The sequence below is a fragment of the Gymnoscopelus microlampas genome (assembly GCF_963454915.1).
Source record: "Gymnoscopelus microlampas genome assembly, chromosome: 20".
NCBI lineage: Eukaryota > Metazoa > Chordata > Actinopteri > Myctophiformes > Myctophidae > Gymnoscopelus > Gymnoscopelus microlampas.
In genome coordinates this window covers 3972185-3989849 of record NC_139957.1, presented here as the reverse complement: position 1 = coordinate 3989849, position 17665 = coordinate 3972185, and the positions used below count along the sequence as shown (strand labels likewise).

General features: G+C 39.8%; 1 protein-coding gene across 1 annotated transcript in view; it reads right to left on the bottom strand.

Moving 5' to 3' along the window:
- The window catches only part of syne3 (spectrin repeat containing, nuclear envelope family member 3), a 106632-nt gene that overhangs the window by 50937 nt on the left and 38030 nt on the right, over nucleotides 1-17665 (bottom strand). The window contains exons 8-9 of the mRNA XM_084045241.1: nucleotides 16895-17069; nucleotides 2463-2645 (exon numbers count right to left, since the gene is read on the bottom strand). Coding sequence (XP_083901367.1) covers nucleotides 2463-2645; nucleotides 16895-17069 — 358 coding nt within the window. The remainder of the gene's footprint in view (nucleotides 1-2462; nucleotides 2646-16894; nucleotides 17070-17665) is intronic.

Here is a 17665-nt window from a genome sequence, read left to right as displayed (position 1 = left end):
GAATGATCCGCAGAACCTGTAAAATGGAATGGACGGATGTGAATCCAGTCCAAAAAACGTACCTCCCATCCACTCCAATGATAGGATCTTGAGAAAAAGGCCCATATCTCGATATCTTTTTACCGTGGTGAAAACGAGCCATTTTTGATGGGCGATCACTCTGCAATCGCGGATCGCTTTAGAAATATTATCGTTCCAGTCGTTAGTCGGCCCTCGACCATCGCGCAGACCACCCTTTGTTTACATCCGGGTCCTCGTCTTGGCGTCTACAGCTCTAAACATACATACTCTAAACAAAGCCAGAGATGGGCGGAAGATACATCTGTTTTTTAAAACATTTAACTCCAAGCAAGAATGAAATATAATTGGCAGGATTCTTTTTTACTTCCAAATAACATTTGCGTCGGACCCAAAATCCTGCATTGGTCGGGCTCTATAAAATTCCCCCAAATTTGATAGGAGCATGTGAAAATAGATGTTTTCTTTTTTACTTGTTCAATTATAAACTAGCCCGACATGAAAAGCTTTTTGTTTTCAAAGCGCACATTTGTAACTCAAATCTTTGCTTCTGGGGATTCTACAAATGTCTTCTAAATCTTTTTTTTTTTATGTATGTTGCTATATATCAGTGGTTCTCAAACGTCTTTCATGTCAAGGACCCTGAAAATTCTATGTATTTGTCCACCGACCCCCCCCCCCCATCTAAAAATGATGTTGTTCCAGGGACCCCACCAGAAGCAAAGATTTGAGTTACAAATGTTCAAAATATATAGGCCTATTCAAAGATTTGCAAAAATGTTCACAATTTTTCTAAGATAGCAGATCTACAAGCTGACACAGATGCGTTCCCGGTCTTAATGGGTTAAAGAAGAGGACTCATTTTCATTATTGTTTTGCTGTGACACAGTGTTAATTTTGTCAACTAAAACTATGCAGAACATTTTTTGCAGATTACGGTACCTTTTTTCACGGACAAAAACTAAATAAAAATTAAGCTATGATGAGTAAAACTATGACTGAATATATTGACTGAATATATTGACAATTTCGTCAACTAATAAAAACGACAAGTGACATGAAGAGATCCAGTAGAACTAAGACAAGGTATTTTGTGCTTGGTAAAATGTAACTTTATTCAAAAGACTATGACCAAACCTCAATCAAAACGTTGCTCTCAAAATGAACTCTGCTGTGACATGACGTGTGTCAAAGTTCATTGGTCACGCCTGAAGCCAGGACGTTGCAATAGAGTAGCGTCCATGCGGATCGAGATATGTGCACCGACTGGTCCACACCCCTCTTTCCCTCTCTCCCTCCCTCCCTCCCTCCTCCCTGCCTTCCTCCTACCTGCAGCTTGGCCTGTCACAATTATCACATAATCGCCTAATCGTAATGATTTTGTTTAATCTTCATAATCGTTTCAATGTTAAAAAAAAATCATTTTCAAAAATGTTCAATGAAGATTTTCTATTCCCCCCACCACCAATTTAGTTTTTTTTGCAGAAATAACAGATCTATAAGCTTACATAACTAGATCAGCTATTTCCGCCACTTTTAAAAATGTGTATTTTAAAGAATAAAATCATTGAATATGTCAGTAATGTCTTTGTAGACTTATGTTATTTGTCGTATCTGACCTGTGCAATTTTTTGATTACAAAACCTAAAAAAATATTTTAAAAAAAATCAAAGATTTGCAAAAAAAAATAGCAATCTACAAGCTCGCTATGAGCTTATTTTTGAATTGCCAAAGTATGGTTAAAGGTATACGCGGGAGTTCAGAGGTAAATAAACACCAGCAGTACTTTTCCCCGACCACCAGGGGGTGACGCAGGAGGGAGTTCCATAGCGAGGTACTTTTGAAGGGATTGGTGCCCGAAAACAGGTTGCTTTATTGGGATACAATATGCGGAAATTCCCGCCCTGCTGGTTTTCTGAATTTTTATTTTTAAATAGGCTCTTTCATGATAAATTGACCACATATATGAAGTTAAACAACTAAATTCTATCCACACGCTATCTTAAAAGTAAATTCTGTGCCTCAAAAACGAAGTTTGAGAGCGTTTTAAAACCGAAAGTAAACGTTCATACGGACACGGACGCGCACATGCGTGCGTTAATTTACGTCCCGGACATAAACATAGAACACATAAACATTAGGGAAAATACAGATTTCAGAAGGAGGACTGTGTTTCAATGGAGGAAAACACCCCAGCATCATTATATAGTGGCTGATAGAGGGGAAAAAATGCAAAATATATATATATATATATATATATATATTTTAAATTTAGGCTTAATGTTCCCTACAATACCTTTAAAGTGGTTCAAATCTAAAATGACAGATGCTTTTCCGGTCTTAATGGGTTCATCGCAATTATTTGCGACAATTAATCGTCACGTAAAGTGTCATCATCGTGGCAGCCCCCGGGGTCCGCCCCTCCCTCCCTCCCTCCCCCTTACCTGCAGCATGCTCTTCCTCTGCAGCAGCTGGCCGTGCAGCAGCTCTCGGTTCCTGACGGAGGAGCCCAGCTCTCCCCGGAGGCCCTCGCTCCGCTCCGGGCCGAACACGGCGCTCAGCAGCTCACCTTTGACCTGCAGCAGGCTCAGGCGCTCCTGCAGCTGCACGCTGTGCTTCAGCAGCCTCTATAAAACACACACACACACACACACACACACACACACACACACACACACACACACACACACACACACACACACACACACACACACACACACACACACACACACACACACACACACACACACACACACACACACACACACACACACACACACACACGGCATTTAGCGGACACTCTTATCCAGAGCGATTTAACCCATTGAGACCTGAAGCCGATTCTACATGTCTCCTAAATCTCAACAGTATTCTGAAAAACCTATGTTTCTATATCAGTGGTGCTCAATCTTTTTCATGTCAAGGACCCCCAAAATTATATGTATTTGGCCGCGGACCCCCATCAAAACATTTTGTTCCAGGGACCCCCCAGAAGCAAAGATTTGAGTTAAACATGTTCGCTTTAAAAATATATATATTCAAAGATTTGCACACATTTTCACGATTTTTCAAAAATAGCAGATCTACAAGCTCGTAGCGCGGCACTCGGTGCCGCGCTACGAGCTTGTATATCTGCTATTTTTGAATAGCCCAAAGTGTAAAATAATGCTTTTTAGCTCAAATCTAAAAAATGACACAGTTCCAGGTCTTAATGGGTTAAATAACATGCTATCTAAATCACATTCTTAGCATGGTTGGTCAAGAAAACAAACCTAAGTGACAAAAAAAAGAACGTGACAACGAGTGACCAGGATGTGTCTGCATGGCAGTCAGATCCTGATCAGTCGCTAGTTCTCAACCAGTGGTCCGGGGACCACCAGTGGTCCTTGAGGGGGTTAAAGGGAGTTCCCAGCTAAATGATGGAGAGTTGGCAACCAAATGGACCCTTATTGGATAGATCTTTAACTCTTGAGAGTGTAAAATGAAGCCAAATGGTCATAAGTAAAAGTATTGTTAAACATCTGCATAACTTAATTTACAATAAGTCTACACAATTAGAGAATGTCATTTTGATCAGCGTTTGCCTGTTCTCTCTCCTACGGTGCCAACAACATCAATACAGCATGGAATTGTGGGCGAAATCTTAGATTTTTTTAAAGAATCGCCTCAGGACTTTTATCGAAAACGATAAAAGTCCTGGGTCTGAGAGTCTAAATCTCAACAAACGATGGTCCGTGGCTCAAATGCCGAACAAATGATGGACCTAGATATGAAAAGGGTTGAAAACCACTGCTACAGACAGACAGACAGACAGACAGAGAGCGAGCCTGAGAGGTCGAGAATAGAGCATAACCTATGCCATATGTTTCTGATACCGATCCCGACTTTAGAGACCCAGAGCACTTCCATTTAGTGAAAAAAAAGGGAAAAGTGCAAACTGCTGTAATAAATTTGAAAAACTATTTAACTAAAACAATTAAAGCATTGCAAAACATTGTATATCAAACTTCAATATGGGAAAGGAAAGTTTTTTACTTTAATTAAACAATGGACAAGAAAACAAAGTCAATAAATACTATTGAATTAATTTAACCACTTAAGCCCTATTCAAACATTTTCAGTTGCAACGTGCCCCACATTGTGAGGTTGTAGATCTGCTATTTTGGAGATCACATAACATGGCAGCCGAATGGCTGTTGTTTTAAAGGGGAAAAAAATCAGTGACTTTTTTTCCTCCGTTATCTTGGTGCCCCCCCCTAGAGGGGAAATAGCTGGTTCCAGACGCTCAATGATGTTCTGATGAGACCAATGTAACATTGGGGGAAAAAATTCAAAGAGACTGTGGTATCGTAAGAATGGCTGTGTCGTCTGTAAACAAGAGGCCTTGGATCCTGTTGAACTCCATGAACTTCCATTTCTACGCATTTGATGGATTACCTCGCGTTTCCCTTGCTTACTGCAAATCACCCTGGATTAACCCATTAAGACCGGGAAAGCGTCTGTCATTTTAGATGCTAACCACTTTAACAATGATCTTATACTTCTGGCTATTCAAAAATAGCAGATCTACAAGCTCATAGCTTGAGCTATACTGTAGATCTGCTATTTTTGAAAAATCTTGAAAATTAGTGCAAATCTTTGAATATATATATTTTTCAAAAATAACATTTGTAACTCAAATCTTTGCTTTTGGGGGATTTTACAAATGTCTTCTAAATCCTAACAGTTTTTTTGGAAAAAACTTATGTAGCTATAATCAGTGGTTCTCAAACTGCTTCATGTCAAGGACCCCCAAAATTATATGTATTTGGCCGCAGACCTCCATCTCAAAATATGTTGTTCCAGGGACCCCCCACCCGCCAGAAGCAAAAATTTGCTTTAAAAAATATGTATATTCAAAGATTTGCACAAAAAAAAAATATCACGATTTTTCAAAAATAGCAAATCTACAAGCTCATACGCGGTATGAGCTTGTATATCTGCTATTTTTGAATAGCCAAAAGTATAAAATAATGGTTAAAGTGGTTACACGAGATGCGTTCCCGGTTTGAATGGATTAAGAGCGTGTGCTAAATGCCGAAAATTGCAATTGTAATATATCAGTCAGTCTCTGTTTGAGAAGAGGAAGAGAAGAGAGAAACGGAAGTTAATGCGCCGAGCTTACTGTATAAATTCGGTCATTAGGAACAGCAGTTGACGTCTTTAATATTTTAATCTCGCTTCAGTCAACAGAGCCCTTTGAACTGTGGTGAAATTGAGAAGTGCGGAGTTGAGTGAGGAGAGAGAGAGAGAGGGAGAGAGAGAGAGCGAGAAATACAATTATTATGGAAATGAGGCCTGGCCCAGCCATTTGCTGTTGTAAACGCCTCAGCGCGACAGATTGATGGGAACAAATAAATGTCTGTTGTTCCCCCCAAAGCTACCGCCTTTGATTTGTTTACTTGGGTGTCTTATCCCATTAAGACCGGGAACGCATCCGTGTCATTTTAAGATGTCTTTGCCTATTCAAAAATAGCAGATCTACAAGCTCGTAGCGTGGCACTCTGCTATTTTTTTGAAAAATCTTGGAAATGTGTGCAAATCTTTGAATATATATATATTTTTAAAGCAAACATTTTTAACTCAAATCTTTGCTTCTGGGGGGTCCCTGGAACAAAATATTTTGAGATGGGGGGTCCGAGGCCAAATACATATACATTTTGGGGGTCCTTGACATGAAAAAGTTTGAGCTCCACTGATATAGAAACATAGGTTTTTAAATAAACACTGTTTTTGTAGAATCGGTCTCAGACCTTAATGGGTTAATTTGTAGTCTGTGGGAGGAGGTTGAGTGTTTGGCCCTGTGTGTGTGTGTGTGTGTGTGTGTGTGTGTGTGTGTGTGTGTGTGTGTGTGTGTGTGTAGGCGTACGTGGCTCTGGGCGTATTGCTCTTTGACGGTGTGTTTGGCTATATCGTCACTGTCGGGTGGAAAAATTGTATGTCCAAAACTGTTTCTTTATTATTTAAATTTAAAAACACTTAAATAAAAAGTGTGAAACTCACGATGCGACAAGTTGTGAGCTTGTAGATCTGCAATTTTCACTACTTGTATGAAAATAGCACTTCTTGAATGATGAAGTAGGATAAGTGATATTTTTTGGGTTAAAATAAAATGTTTTTAGCGGTGCCAACCGCTCTAAGCTTGACTTTGTCCGTATGTCCGTCCGTCTGTCCGTCCGTCCGTATCAGCACGGGATGAGCACGGCAAAGAAGCAACACATACAAACACACGCACACACACACACACACACACACACACACACACACACACACGGACTTGGAGATTGCCTATGCCATCTCTCCTCTCATTGGCCACACGTGCCACTGCTTATCAAAGAGGGGTCCAGGGACCCCCAGCGTATGTTATGTCCGTGTAAGCACGGGATGATGTCCGTGTAAGCACGGGATGAGCACAGGATTTTAAACAGCTATAACTCCAGTTTGCAGCATGCCACCAAGTCCAAATATGGTATGTGGACTTAGACCACCAATAGGGACGAGCATGAATTGCTGAAGTTATCAAAGAGGGGTCCAGGGACCCCCAAGCACGGGATGAGCACGGGATTTTAAACAGCTATAACTCCAGTTTGCAGCATGCCACCAAGTCCAAATTTGGTATGTGGACTTAGACCACCAATAGGGACGAGCATGAATTGCTCAAGCCCCGCCCCCTCTGTCTTCCCATTGGCTGGCCTTTAAACAGCCATAACTCAAGTTCACAGCATGCTAGGGAGTTCAAATGTTGTACATGGACTAAAACCACCAATAGGGACGAACTGTAATTACTTAAGCCCCGCCCCCTCTGTCTGCCCATTGGCTGGGCTTTAAACAGCCACCATTCCAGTTTGCAGCATGCTACCAAGTAAAAAATTGGTAAGTGGACTCAGACCACCAATAGGGACGAACTGAAATGAGTGAAGCCCCAGCCCAAAGGCACCGCTTCCTTCACACAGGGTGTGATTTTTTGTTAGAAGGTTAAAGCACTATTTTCTGATAGTACTCATTGTTATAGTGTCTGTTCAAGGAACAGAGGTCTCCCCGTCTCTCCAGCTCTTTAATAAACATTAAACAGAAAATACATTTTCAGGTGGGTTGAAAAATGTCAGCCAATCACGAAAGAGTACCCATTTATCAGCTTCAATTCTGTAGTGTTCCAGGTGCAATTTTGTCAGCTCATTTAGTAGTGCCATCACTTCCAATTTCACTTGTGTAATCTGTATTCTGAGCAAGTTCTCTCTCTTGATTGGATGAAATAGGTATGCCGACCTGAAAATGCATTTTCTGTTCACTAAAGAGAAGGAGACAGGGAGACTCCTGTTATTGAACAAACACTGTATTGCACGATCAGAATATAGAGCTATGTACCTATACTCATGTTGTTTGGTCAAATACAACAAAAATATGGTCTATCTCGCAAAAAAAAATTCAGATTTTTGCAGGTGAGGGATTTCATTCTCAGGTGCACAACACAATCGACTAATATAGGTACCTCTCCAATTGAGAGAGCACTGACAATGGATTTTACAAGGGGTTTTATTAGCATTCTCTATGGCCGGTTAAGATCGAATGCAACTGTTAACACTCAGGATACTAAGAGGAAATGGGAGAGATATCTTGGGGTTGAAATTGCAGGCAAGGTTTGATGTGAAATATTTGAAAATGCAAAGAAACTTTATGTTTGTAATAGAGCCTGGTCGATTCAGCTAAGAACCATTGATTGAAGAGGGAGACTGAAGAGGGAGACGATATTCACTGTATACTGTATGGTCATGTCATAAGATCGAACGATATTGGTTGAGTGTCGTGCAGCAGTTTGTTTAATTTAACTTATGCTGCGAGGGAATATATTCTGTTGTCTTGGATTAAAGGTAGGGTAAGTGATATCTTTTGGTTAAAACAAAAAGTATTTTGTTAAAAGGTTAAAGCACTATATTCTGATAGTGATCATTGTTTTAGAGTGTTTGTTCAGTAACAGGAGTCTCCCCGTCTCTCCAGCTCTTTAATAAACAGAAAATACATTTTCCGGTAGGTGTCAAAATCTCAGCCAATCAGGAGAAACTACCAATTTTTAAGCTTCATTTTTATAGTGTTCCGGTTCCAATTTTGCCTGCTCATTTCTTAGTGTCATCACTTCCAATTTCACTTGTTTAATCTATATCCTGATTGGATAAAATTGGAAATGAAACTGAAACTGAAACGAAAATGCATTTTCTGTTTTATAAAGAGCTGGAGAGACAAGGAGACTCATTTTACTGAACAAACACTCTATACCAATGAGTACTATCAGAATATAGAGCTATTTAACACTTATTTTAACAAAGAAAATCACTTACCGAACCTTTAACGAGAAACCACCAACAGAGAAAGATTGGCACAAAATAATCATGTTGGAATTTTTTACCTGCCTGCTACGCTCCACAACCCATGCCCTCTATAAAATATGGGACCCATATTTGCATTGTATTGGCCCTCAATTAGCTGACACTTTAACAATAGGGTTCCTTAACAGAAGTGATACCGCTAACCTTGATGTATAATCACCAATCTTTGTTTGTTTATTTGTTCTTATTATAATTGTTTCTGTTGTTGTGGATATTAATTGTTTTGTTCTTGGCGTAGTTATTCACCCATCTACAGACTGTCAAGCACCAAACAATGTAATATAATGCTGTACTTTATGGTCCGATGTGTCCTTTCTTTTGTTCTTTTGTCTGAGCTGAGCTGTTTGTCTGTTTTGTTTTGTCTTGTGTAAAAAAAAAAAAAAAATCAATAAAATACTATTGGAAAAAAAGAATATAGAGCTATTTCACTCATTCGCTGCCACTGACCTTAACTTATTGCTTAAAAATCCTGTATCTCGGCTCCTTTTTTTTTACCATGTATTTTTTGCCTTGACATGCTATTTTCAAAAGGCGTATAAAAGCGAACAGGAGGTCGCAATGACATTTTTTTTTTCGCGGAAGAACAGTGAAACCCTCTGTGATTAGCAACCATCAGAGGATTGATCATACTGGAGATAAAAATTCTGTGACTACTTCAAAATGGAAGAAATAATCGCTGGCAGTGGGTGCACACAGACAGAAGTAAGTCTGGCAGTGCAAAAGTTATTTTAACAAAAAAACATATCACTTACCCTACTTTTAATTTATGGAAAAACATAAGTTAAAATATGGAGATACAAGGTAGGACCCATTGGGACACGGGTTCTTCCCCCCCCCCCCCCCCCCCCCCCCATGTCCTGAAAAGTAACAGTTTTGGACATACAAGGTTTACAACCGACAGAGACGATATCTTTGTTTGTCAGTACAGCAGATCCTAACAGTTCATCTCATTTCTCTCTCTCTCTCTATCATGTAACTGAAAATGAAAAACACCAGACTAAAAGAAACAACAAAGAAAAACAACCCAAACATTGTAAAGTGAGTCAGAGATGATGAAAGGGGAGCGTACTGCGGGGAAATCGTGCGAAGGTGAACAAAACAAAACAACAGATCGTAGATACCAAAAGTGTGCCAGTACTACTTAACCCATTAAGACCCGAGGCGATTCTAAAGAAAAAAAGTTTTCTAAATCCTAACAGTTTTTTGAAAAAACGTATGTTGCTATAATCTCAGTGGTTTTCAAACTTTTTCATGTCAAGGACCTCCAAAATGATATGTATTTGGCCGTCATATGTTTGTCTTTGTCATGTCCTGTATTTGTTGTTACTGGCAGAGCTGTGTAACATTTATTTGCCTCTTCTCTTGGCCAGTGCACACTCGTAAATTTGTGATTTTACTGGTTAAATAAAGGCTAAACAAAAAGCAAAATAAAATATATATGTATTCAAAGATTTGCACACATTTTCAAGATTTTTCAAAAATCAGCAGATCTACATGCTCATAGCACGGCACTATGAGCTTGTAGATCTGCTATTTCTGAATAGCCCAGAGAAATCTAAAATGGCACAGATGCGTTTCCCGGTCTTAATGGGTTAGGAGGAGCATAGAGAAGGGGGAGGAAAAACACAAACAGCAGTTTGTGTTTTAGGAACAAACGTGACATGAATAAATGATCAGACAGAACGCTACTCTTGTACAGTAGCTCAAGAAATTCAGCTTGTTGCAAGGCCATCACAGAGTCCATCATCACCGCATCCGAGGACTGGGCGATGTGACTTCAAATCAATACCGCGATTATGTCAAGCTTTTGCCTCAATTGCGATAAAAGAAAAATGACTAAAAATACACGTCTGCACGATGGCCGAGGGTCCCGTCTAACGACTGGAACAATAATATTTCTAACCACTGTAAAAAAAGAATGGAGATATGGACCTTTTTCATTCAGTGACGTTTTTTGGGCTCACGGCACATCCGTCCTTTCCATTTTAACCCATTAAGACCTGAGGCCGCTTCTAAACATTTTCTAAATCCCAACAGTTTTTCGGAAAAAAAACATTAAAAAAAAATAGCAGATCTACAAGCTCATAGCGCGGCACTCGAGCTTGTATATCTGCTATTTTTTAATAGCCAAAGAAATCTAAAATGACACAGATGCGTTCCCGGTCTTAATGGGTAAAACATACTGAGAGATATTTATATATATAGATATAAATATGTAAACATATTATACATAAATACATATGCATTTACATATACATAGGCATCTCGAGAGTATTTAATAATTATCTCGCGTTCAATCCTTGACACACGGGCTGCCGTAGAACGCAAAAAGGACACTAGTGCGCATGCTCATAACTCTATGTGTGGTCAAAATCGACTCAATAATTCTACTTCCGGCAGGCTTCCGGGTGCTTCAAAACGCCAGTGAGCACATTCATTGAAATGATAGCTGGGGGCGGGGCAATCCGCCCTCTAGTTATATTATACCTCTATGGTTAAAAAGGGACCTACTGTAGGATCATTCCTAAGTTGCGTTAGAGCACCCCTTGTGGAAAAGCGAGAATTTGTCGTTTTTGGCACTCGACGGTTGTATTTGCAAACACGAGAATTCTCATGTTTGGCACTCAATGTGAAATGTATAAGAATTGACAAAACCACCCGTCGCAATGCGTCAGGTTGTGAGCTTGCAGACTGACTATCTCCAAAAAACGTTTTTTTCCCCCTCGCCCATACCCGCTGTATCTAGTTTTCTTTACTGCTATCTTTGAGGACCAGCTCAGTGGTGAGAGTGTCTGCCCTGGGTTAAATCCCCCAGGCCGGGTCATACCAAAGACTTTTTTTCTGTAATTGTATTCTTACTCTGTAAAGCACTTTGAGCTGCATTTCATGTTATGAAAAGGTGCTATACAAATAAAGTGTATTGTTATAAAAATGGGACCCCATACCTCCCATTCTTGGCACTCAACATCAAGGGTTGGAATTGGGGGTAAGTCCCTGCGACAATGCTAGCATCATGTCCAAGGGAATGTGCTTGCACGCTACAAAAACAGGAGATAGGCTCTCCTATCACAAGGCTTACTTACTTATATTCTTTGAGAACTTAGTAAAACTGTATATTTTTTAACCCATTAAGACCGGGAACGCATCTGTGTCATTTTTGGATTTGAGCAAAAAAAAGAAAAAAACATTATTTTATACTTTGGCTATTAAAAAATAGCAGATATACAAGCTCATAGCGCGGCACTCGAGTGCCGCGCTCGCTATGAGCTTGTAGATCTGCTATTTTTGAAAAGCTGAAAATGTGCAAATCTGAACAACAAACATTTTTAACTCAAAATTTAGCTACTGGGGTGTCCCTGGAACCAAATATATTGAGATGGGGGTCCGTGGCCAAATACATATCATTTTGGGGGTTCTTGACAATTATGAAAAAGTTTGAGAACCACTGATATCAAAAAAGACTATTTTAGAAAACATTTGTAGAATCCCCAGAAGCAAAGATTTCAGTTAAAAAAAGATTTGCACACATTTTCCACGATTTTATCAAAAAAATAGCAGATATACAAGTTCATAGCGCGGCAATGAGCTTGTAGATCTGCTATTTTTGAATAGCCAAAGACATCACACAGATGCGTTCCCGGTCTTCATGGGTTAATGTTGCCGTAATTCAGCACTGAAACTTTTGCCTCAGCCTCAAAGACAAAATTCCTTGCGAGTGCAACGGCAAACATGAAAGAGAAACAGTAACTCAGGTTTGCGTGGTGGGGTGGGGGGGGGCGTTCACATTTCACACCGTGGGCCAGTGTTTTATTAACCCTTTAAGACCGGGAAAGCATCCGGGGGCGGCCATAGCTGAGTGGTTAGTGAGGGAGCCAGAGGCCCTGGTTGCCCCAGGTACGATTCCAGGCCAGGCCAGCAAATGTGTCGATGAAATGAAATTTGTCCCTGAGCAAGACTCTTAACCCCTAAATGCTCACAGGCCCTCATTGGAAACAAGACCGCAAGGACTTTCATGAACGGACCTGTTAAAGGACTTATCCTTATCCGTGTAATTTTTAAGATTTCTTTGGGCTATTCAAAAATAGCAGACATACCGAGTGCCACGCCATGAGCTTGTAGATCTGATATTTTAGAAAAAATCGTTACCATTTTGTGCAAATCTTTGAATATATATATTTTTAAAGCAAACATTTTTAACTCAAATCTTTGCACACAATGTTTTTTTCAAAAAATAGCAGATCTACAAGCTCATAGCGCGGCACCGAGTGCCGCGCTACGAGCTTGTATATCTGCTATTTTTTTGAATAGCCACAGAAATCTAAAAATGACACACAGATGCGTTCCCGGTCTTAATGGGTTAATTTCCAGAACTTTGCGGTGAGGGAGATGTGCAGAGGACTCGGGGTGTGCTAGTCTGTCTGACCATCTGTGTCTGCAGGGCCGTTATACCAGCAATAGCAGGGAGAGCCTGAATTAGATTTTCACAGAGCCCTGGAAGCAACGACCTGATGCGATTTCACTATCTTATTGTATTACGCAGGAACCCACAGCTCTGGGTTTTTGTTTTTTTTCGTATTCCTACCAATTACAGCGGAGGTCAGGTCAAGCTCGGCACCATTATTTGATTTCTGAGGAGTCTCTGGGACAGCGTTACTTACTAATGCATTCCTATCATGTTTTCAGATGGTAGTGTTTTCTTTTGGTAATCTGTTTTAGTTAGCGGGCCATGGGGGAAGTAGGCAAGAAGAACACGGTGCCGCTCTTATCTGCCATGTACAAGTGAGGACTGTGGAAGGAACTGTGGATGATTTCAATATAGCGTACGATGCAATATGGGGCTAGGCCAGGGGTCTTCAACCTTTTCAGGCCAAGGACCCCCTAGCTGAGAGAGAGATGAAGCAGGGACCCCCTCTATATTGTATTAAATTTAGTTTCAGATTGTGTTTGTTTATTTTTTGTTTACTTGGTACTGCTCTTTTTTTCCCTCTACACCTATACCTCTTTGCCAAAAATAGCCAATCTACAAGCTCACAACGCCTCACGCTTGTAGATCGGCTATTTTTGGCTAAAGTTCTCCTCAGAAAAGGGATGCTATAGGGTTCAAAGTGGTTAACTCATTCAATGCCATGCTTATTTTTGGAATTTTGGCTCTGAGTGCCACAGCCAAAATTCATTGTAAAAAAAAAAGTGCTTAGGAAGCGAGATACAGCCTTTTTAAGTTATAGGTTAAACAAGGAGTGGATGGAGCAGCAAATCTTCAAATCATCATATCTTGGGTTCTGAACATGTTTTTCCAAATATTTTGATTTTTTTTTTTTATGACGGATTTGACGGATTGTGGCGCACGCGGTGTCAGGCCACGTGACGGATTTGACGGATTGTGGCACTGAATGAGTTAAGGTGAAAAGATGATCACTCAAAGATTTGGCGGACCCCCTGTAGTAACTCTGAGGACCCCCTAGGGGTCCCGGACCCCCTGTTGAAGACCCCTGTGCTAGGCAATTAACCGAAAATATATCAAAAACAATCATTTAGAAACAATAACCGACTTATAGCGGGAAAATCAAGAAGTATGTTTTTTTTTTTCATATCAACTAATTGACTCAGAAACATTATAGATATTATAGTAATAACAGATTTTTTGTTATAATAGAGTAAATCGAATAGTCTGATTAACCACTTCAACCTGTTTATACTTCGTTGAACAATGGTGGTGTACAAAAATTGTGAAAATAGCAGATCTACAAGCTCACAACGCATCGTCAGCTCCAATTTCTTGTATCATTTTAAGATTTCTTTGGCTATTAAAAAAAAATAGCAGATCTACAAGCTCATAGCGCGGCACCGATATATAGCCAAATAAAAAAAAGAAAAAATGACACAGATGCGTTCCCGGTCTTAATTAAATATAAAAAAAAGATTGTTCATTAATTGTATTCAAGGTAAAAGTGTGCCCGGCCCTTATACGATACACTTTATCGTCTTTAAACGCGTCTCGGACTCGAATGCTGCATATACACTGAAGCTGCCTCCATAACAGTCATAAAAAAAACATATCAACGATGCAGCACGTACCGCGGCAACTCGCCACCACAATTTACACATAATTGCACATTACACATTATTGCTCATATTTCACATAAATTACACAAGCAGCGACGATAAGAACATCATAAAGCTATCGCAAAAACGCCTGCAGCCCCAAAACCTCTATTAAAATGTTAATGAAAGTAGGCATGAAAATTAATTTTTAAACTGGTTGAGTCTACAATGGGTACTTCTGTATGCACTGCTGGAGGGATAAGAGCCAGCGGTGGACAGTAACAAAGAAGTACATTTACATGAGTTCTGTACTGTATTTTTTTGAGTACTTTATACTTGGGTATTTGTATTTTTGGTTACTTTTAACCCATTAAGACCTGAGGCCGCTTCTAAACATTTTCCAAATCCTAAAAAAAAAGAAAAAATCGGGAAAAAAATGAAAAAAAAATATTTTCACGATTTTTCAAAAATAGCAGATCTACAAGCTCATAGCGCGGCACTCGGTGCCGCGCTATGAGCTTGTATATCTGCTATTTTTGAATAGCCTAAAGTGACAGAGATGCGTTCCAGGTCTTAATGGGTTAAGCATTTCAGAGTCACATATTGCACTTTTGACTCCACTACATTTCTAGGGGAGGAAAAAAGTACATTGTGAATCTATCGCCGTATTTCAGATATAGTGAAAATAGCCGATCTACAAGCTCAGAACGCATTGCATCGCTGTAGTTCTGCTATTTTCACTAGTATAATTTGTTGAAGATTTCTGGAAAATCCATACAGCAATGCATTAATATTAAAACAAAACATTACATTCATGCTTTTGAATACTTAAAGGACGACTTCACCACATTTTCAACCCATCTTCATATAATTGGTCCTCACTAATGCTCATGATAATACGGTACCATTTGTGTCTATTCACTCTGTGTCTCAGAGGAGGGCTGTGGACAGTTCAGAAACACGCCTACCAGTGACATCATCGATGGGGAATCCAAGCTAATTGCAGGCTTTCTATTCTTGGAAAGTTAGCATGCTATAATGGAAGCCATTGTTCTCGGAAATTGTAAATTTGTAAATTGTTTATTTTTCAATTGTAAATTGAAAAATAAACAAACTGCCTAACAATGATGTCACTGGTAGGCGGGTGTCCGAGCTGTAGACAGCCCTCCTCTGAGACACAGACCAAGTAGTTTTTTTTTTTTACCAATAGGCTCTATTCACAGCAGCCATATTATGAAGACATTCACAGGTGTTACCAATGATACTAATTAAGGCTCTGTTCCATTCTGGTCAAACAGAGTCAGGGTGCTGATATTGTGCATGTTGGCCCACTGGAAACACTCTGTTACACCAGTGGGTCTACAGTTGGGGTCCAGGGACCCTCATGGGCTTCCAAATGGCCCCTTACAGGTGTGTTACTCTGAGAGTGTACAAATGGAACCAAATGGACCCGTAAGGGTCCATTTGGTTCCATTTCTACACTCTCAGAGTTATGGGGGTCGTGGAAACCACTGTGCTAGACTAAATGGAACAGAGCCTTCATTAGTATCATTGGTAACACCTGTGAGTGTCTTCATAATATGGCTGCTGTGCATAGAGCATATTTATCATGAGCATTAGTGAGGACCAATTATATGACGATAGGTAGAAAATGGGTGAAGTTGTCCTTTAGGTCATTTTAAAAGAAAGCAGGCAACTTCAGTCTTGACTGAGCAACCTCCCTGTCAAAATAAATAAACATGACATAACACTTGAGTAATATTTGACCGGGAGTATCTATTCTTTGACTCATGTGCTGGGGTTCAGTACCATGTCCACCACCGGTAAGAGCTCATACATACAGTGGTGTGGGGAATACAGAATGGATCGGTGAATATGTGATCTGACCGATTGATTCATTGACTGACTGGAGACTCCGGTGTCCACTGCTCCTGCATCTCCATGATACATGTGTATTTATCTCTGGACTAAATGAAATATTAAACATGGAGCATGGACGTGAGGAAGATTGCTTCCAGACAAAGAAAGACGGGAACTAAATAAAAGAAAAATGCCAAGAGACAAAAGAGAAAGAAAGAAAGATAGAAAGGAAGGAAATTGCAAGAAAAGAAAGACATTTCACAGGGATGAATGAATAAGAAAAAGAGACGCAGGAGCACTGTGTGTGTGTCTGTGTGTGTGTGTGTGTGTGTGTGTGTGTGTGTGTGTGTGTGTGTGTGTGTGTGTGTGTGTGTAAATTCTTTACTTAAGTAAAAGTACCAATACTGCAATATAGAAATACTACTCTGTTAAGTAAAAGTCCAGAATTCTAAATGTACTTGAGTAAAAGTACAAAAGTATCAACATGTACTTAAAAGTACCAAAAGTAAAAGTACAACAATGGTTTGAAAATAGCAGAAAATATGTGTGTTTACCTCGATGTTCTGCACCAGCATGGCGACGTGTGAGAACTCGCTGACCTCGGCCGAAGCTGCCAGGACCTGCGAGACCATGTGACTCCACTGGGCGTGGACGTGCAGCGGGTCCTGTAGGACCTGCCTCAGCCCCGCCTCCGCCTCCGAGCACAGCCTGGTGGCCCGACACTTCACACTGTGACAGCACATGGCAAGGAGGAAGGTCAATGTGAAGATTTATACAGCAATGTTTCCCCAAAAAATAATGGGCCACTGGGACAATTTTTTTGGTGTCATGGACTCATTTTATTGAGTATTTGGCCCCCCCCCCCCTTTTTTTTTTATGTTTCCTATATCGTTTCATATTAACTCTCTCAGTGCCACACAACAAGATATCCCGAGTTTTTTTCTGAATGCCCTCAGTGCCAAGAACGAAAAATCCAGAGTTTTTATTTTTTATTTATTTACTATTATTTTATTTTTTTAAATGTTCAGAACCCAAGATATCATTATCTAAAGATTTGCAGCTCCATCCACTCCTTGTGTAACTTATAACTGAAAAAGGCTGTATCTCGCTTCCTAAGCACTTTTTTTTTACTTGGAAAAAAAAAATGCTGGCACAGTAGGAACATATTTTTTTTATTTCATTGGCACTGAGAGAGTTAATTTATGTTAAAAGGTTTTCAAAATGTATTTATTTTTTTCAGATTTTCAGAAATGTAACTTTTTTTAAAAATGAAAACAATTATTATTTTTAAATAAATAAATACAATTATAATTGTTATTTTGTCC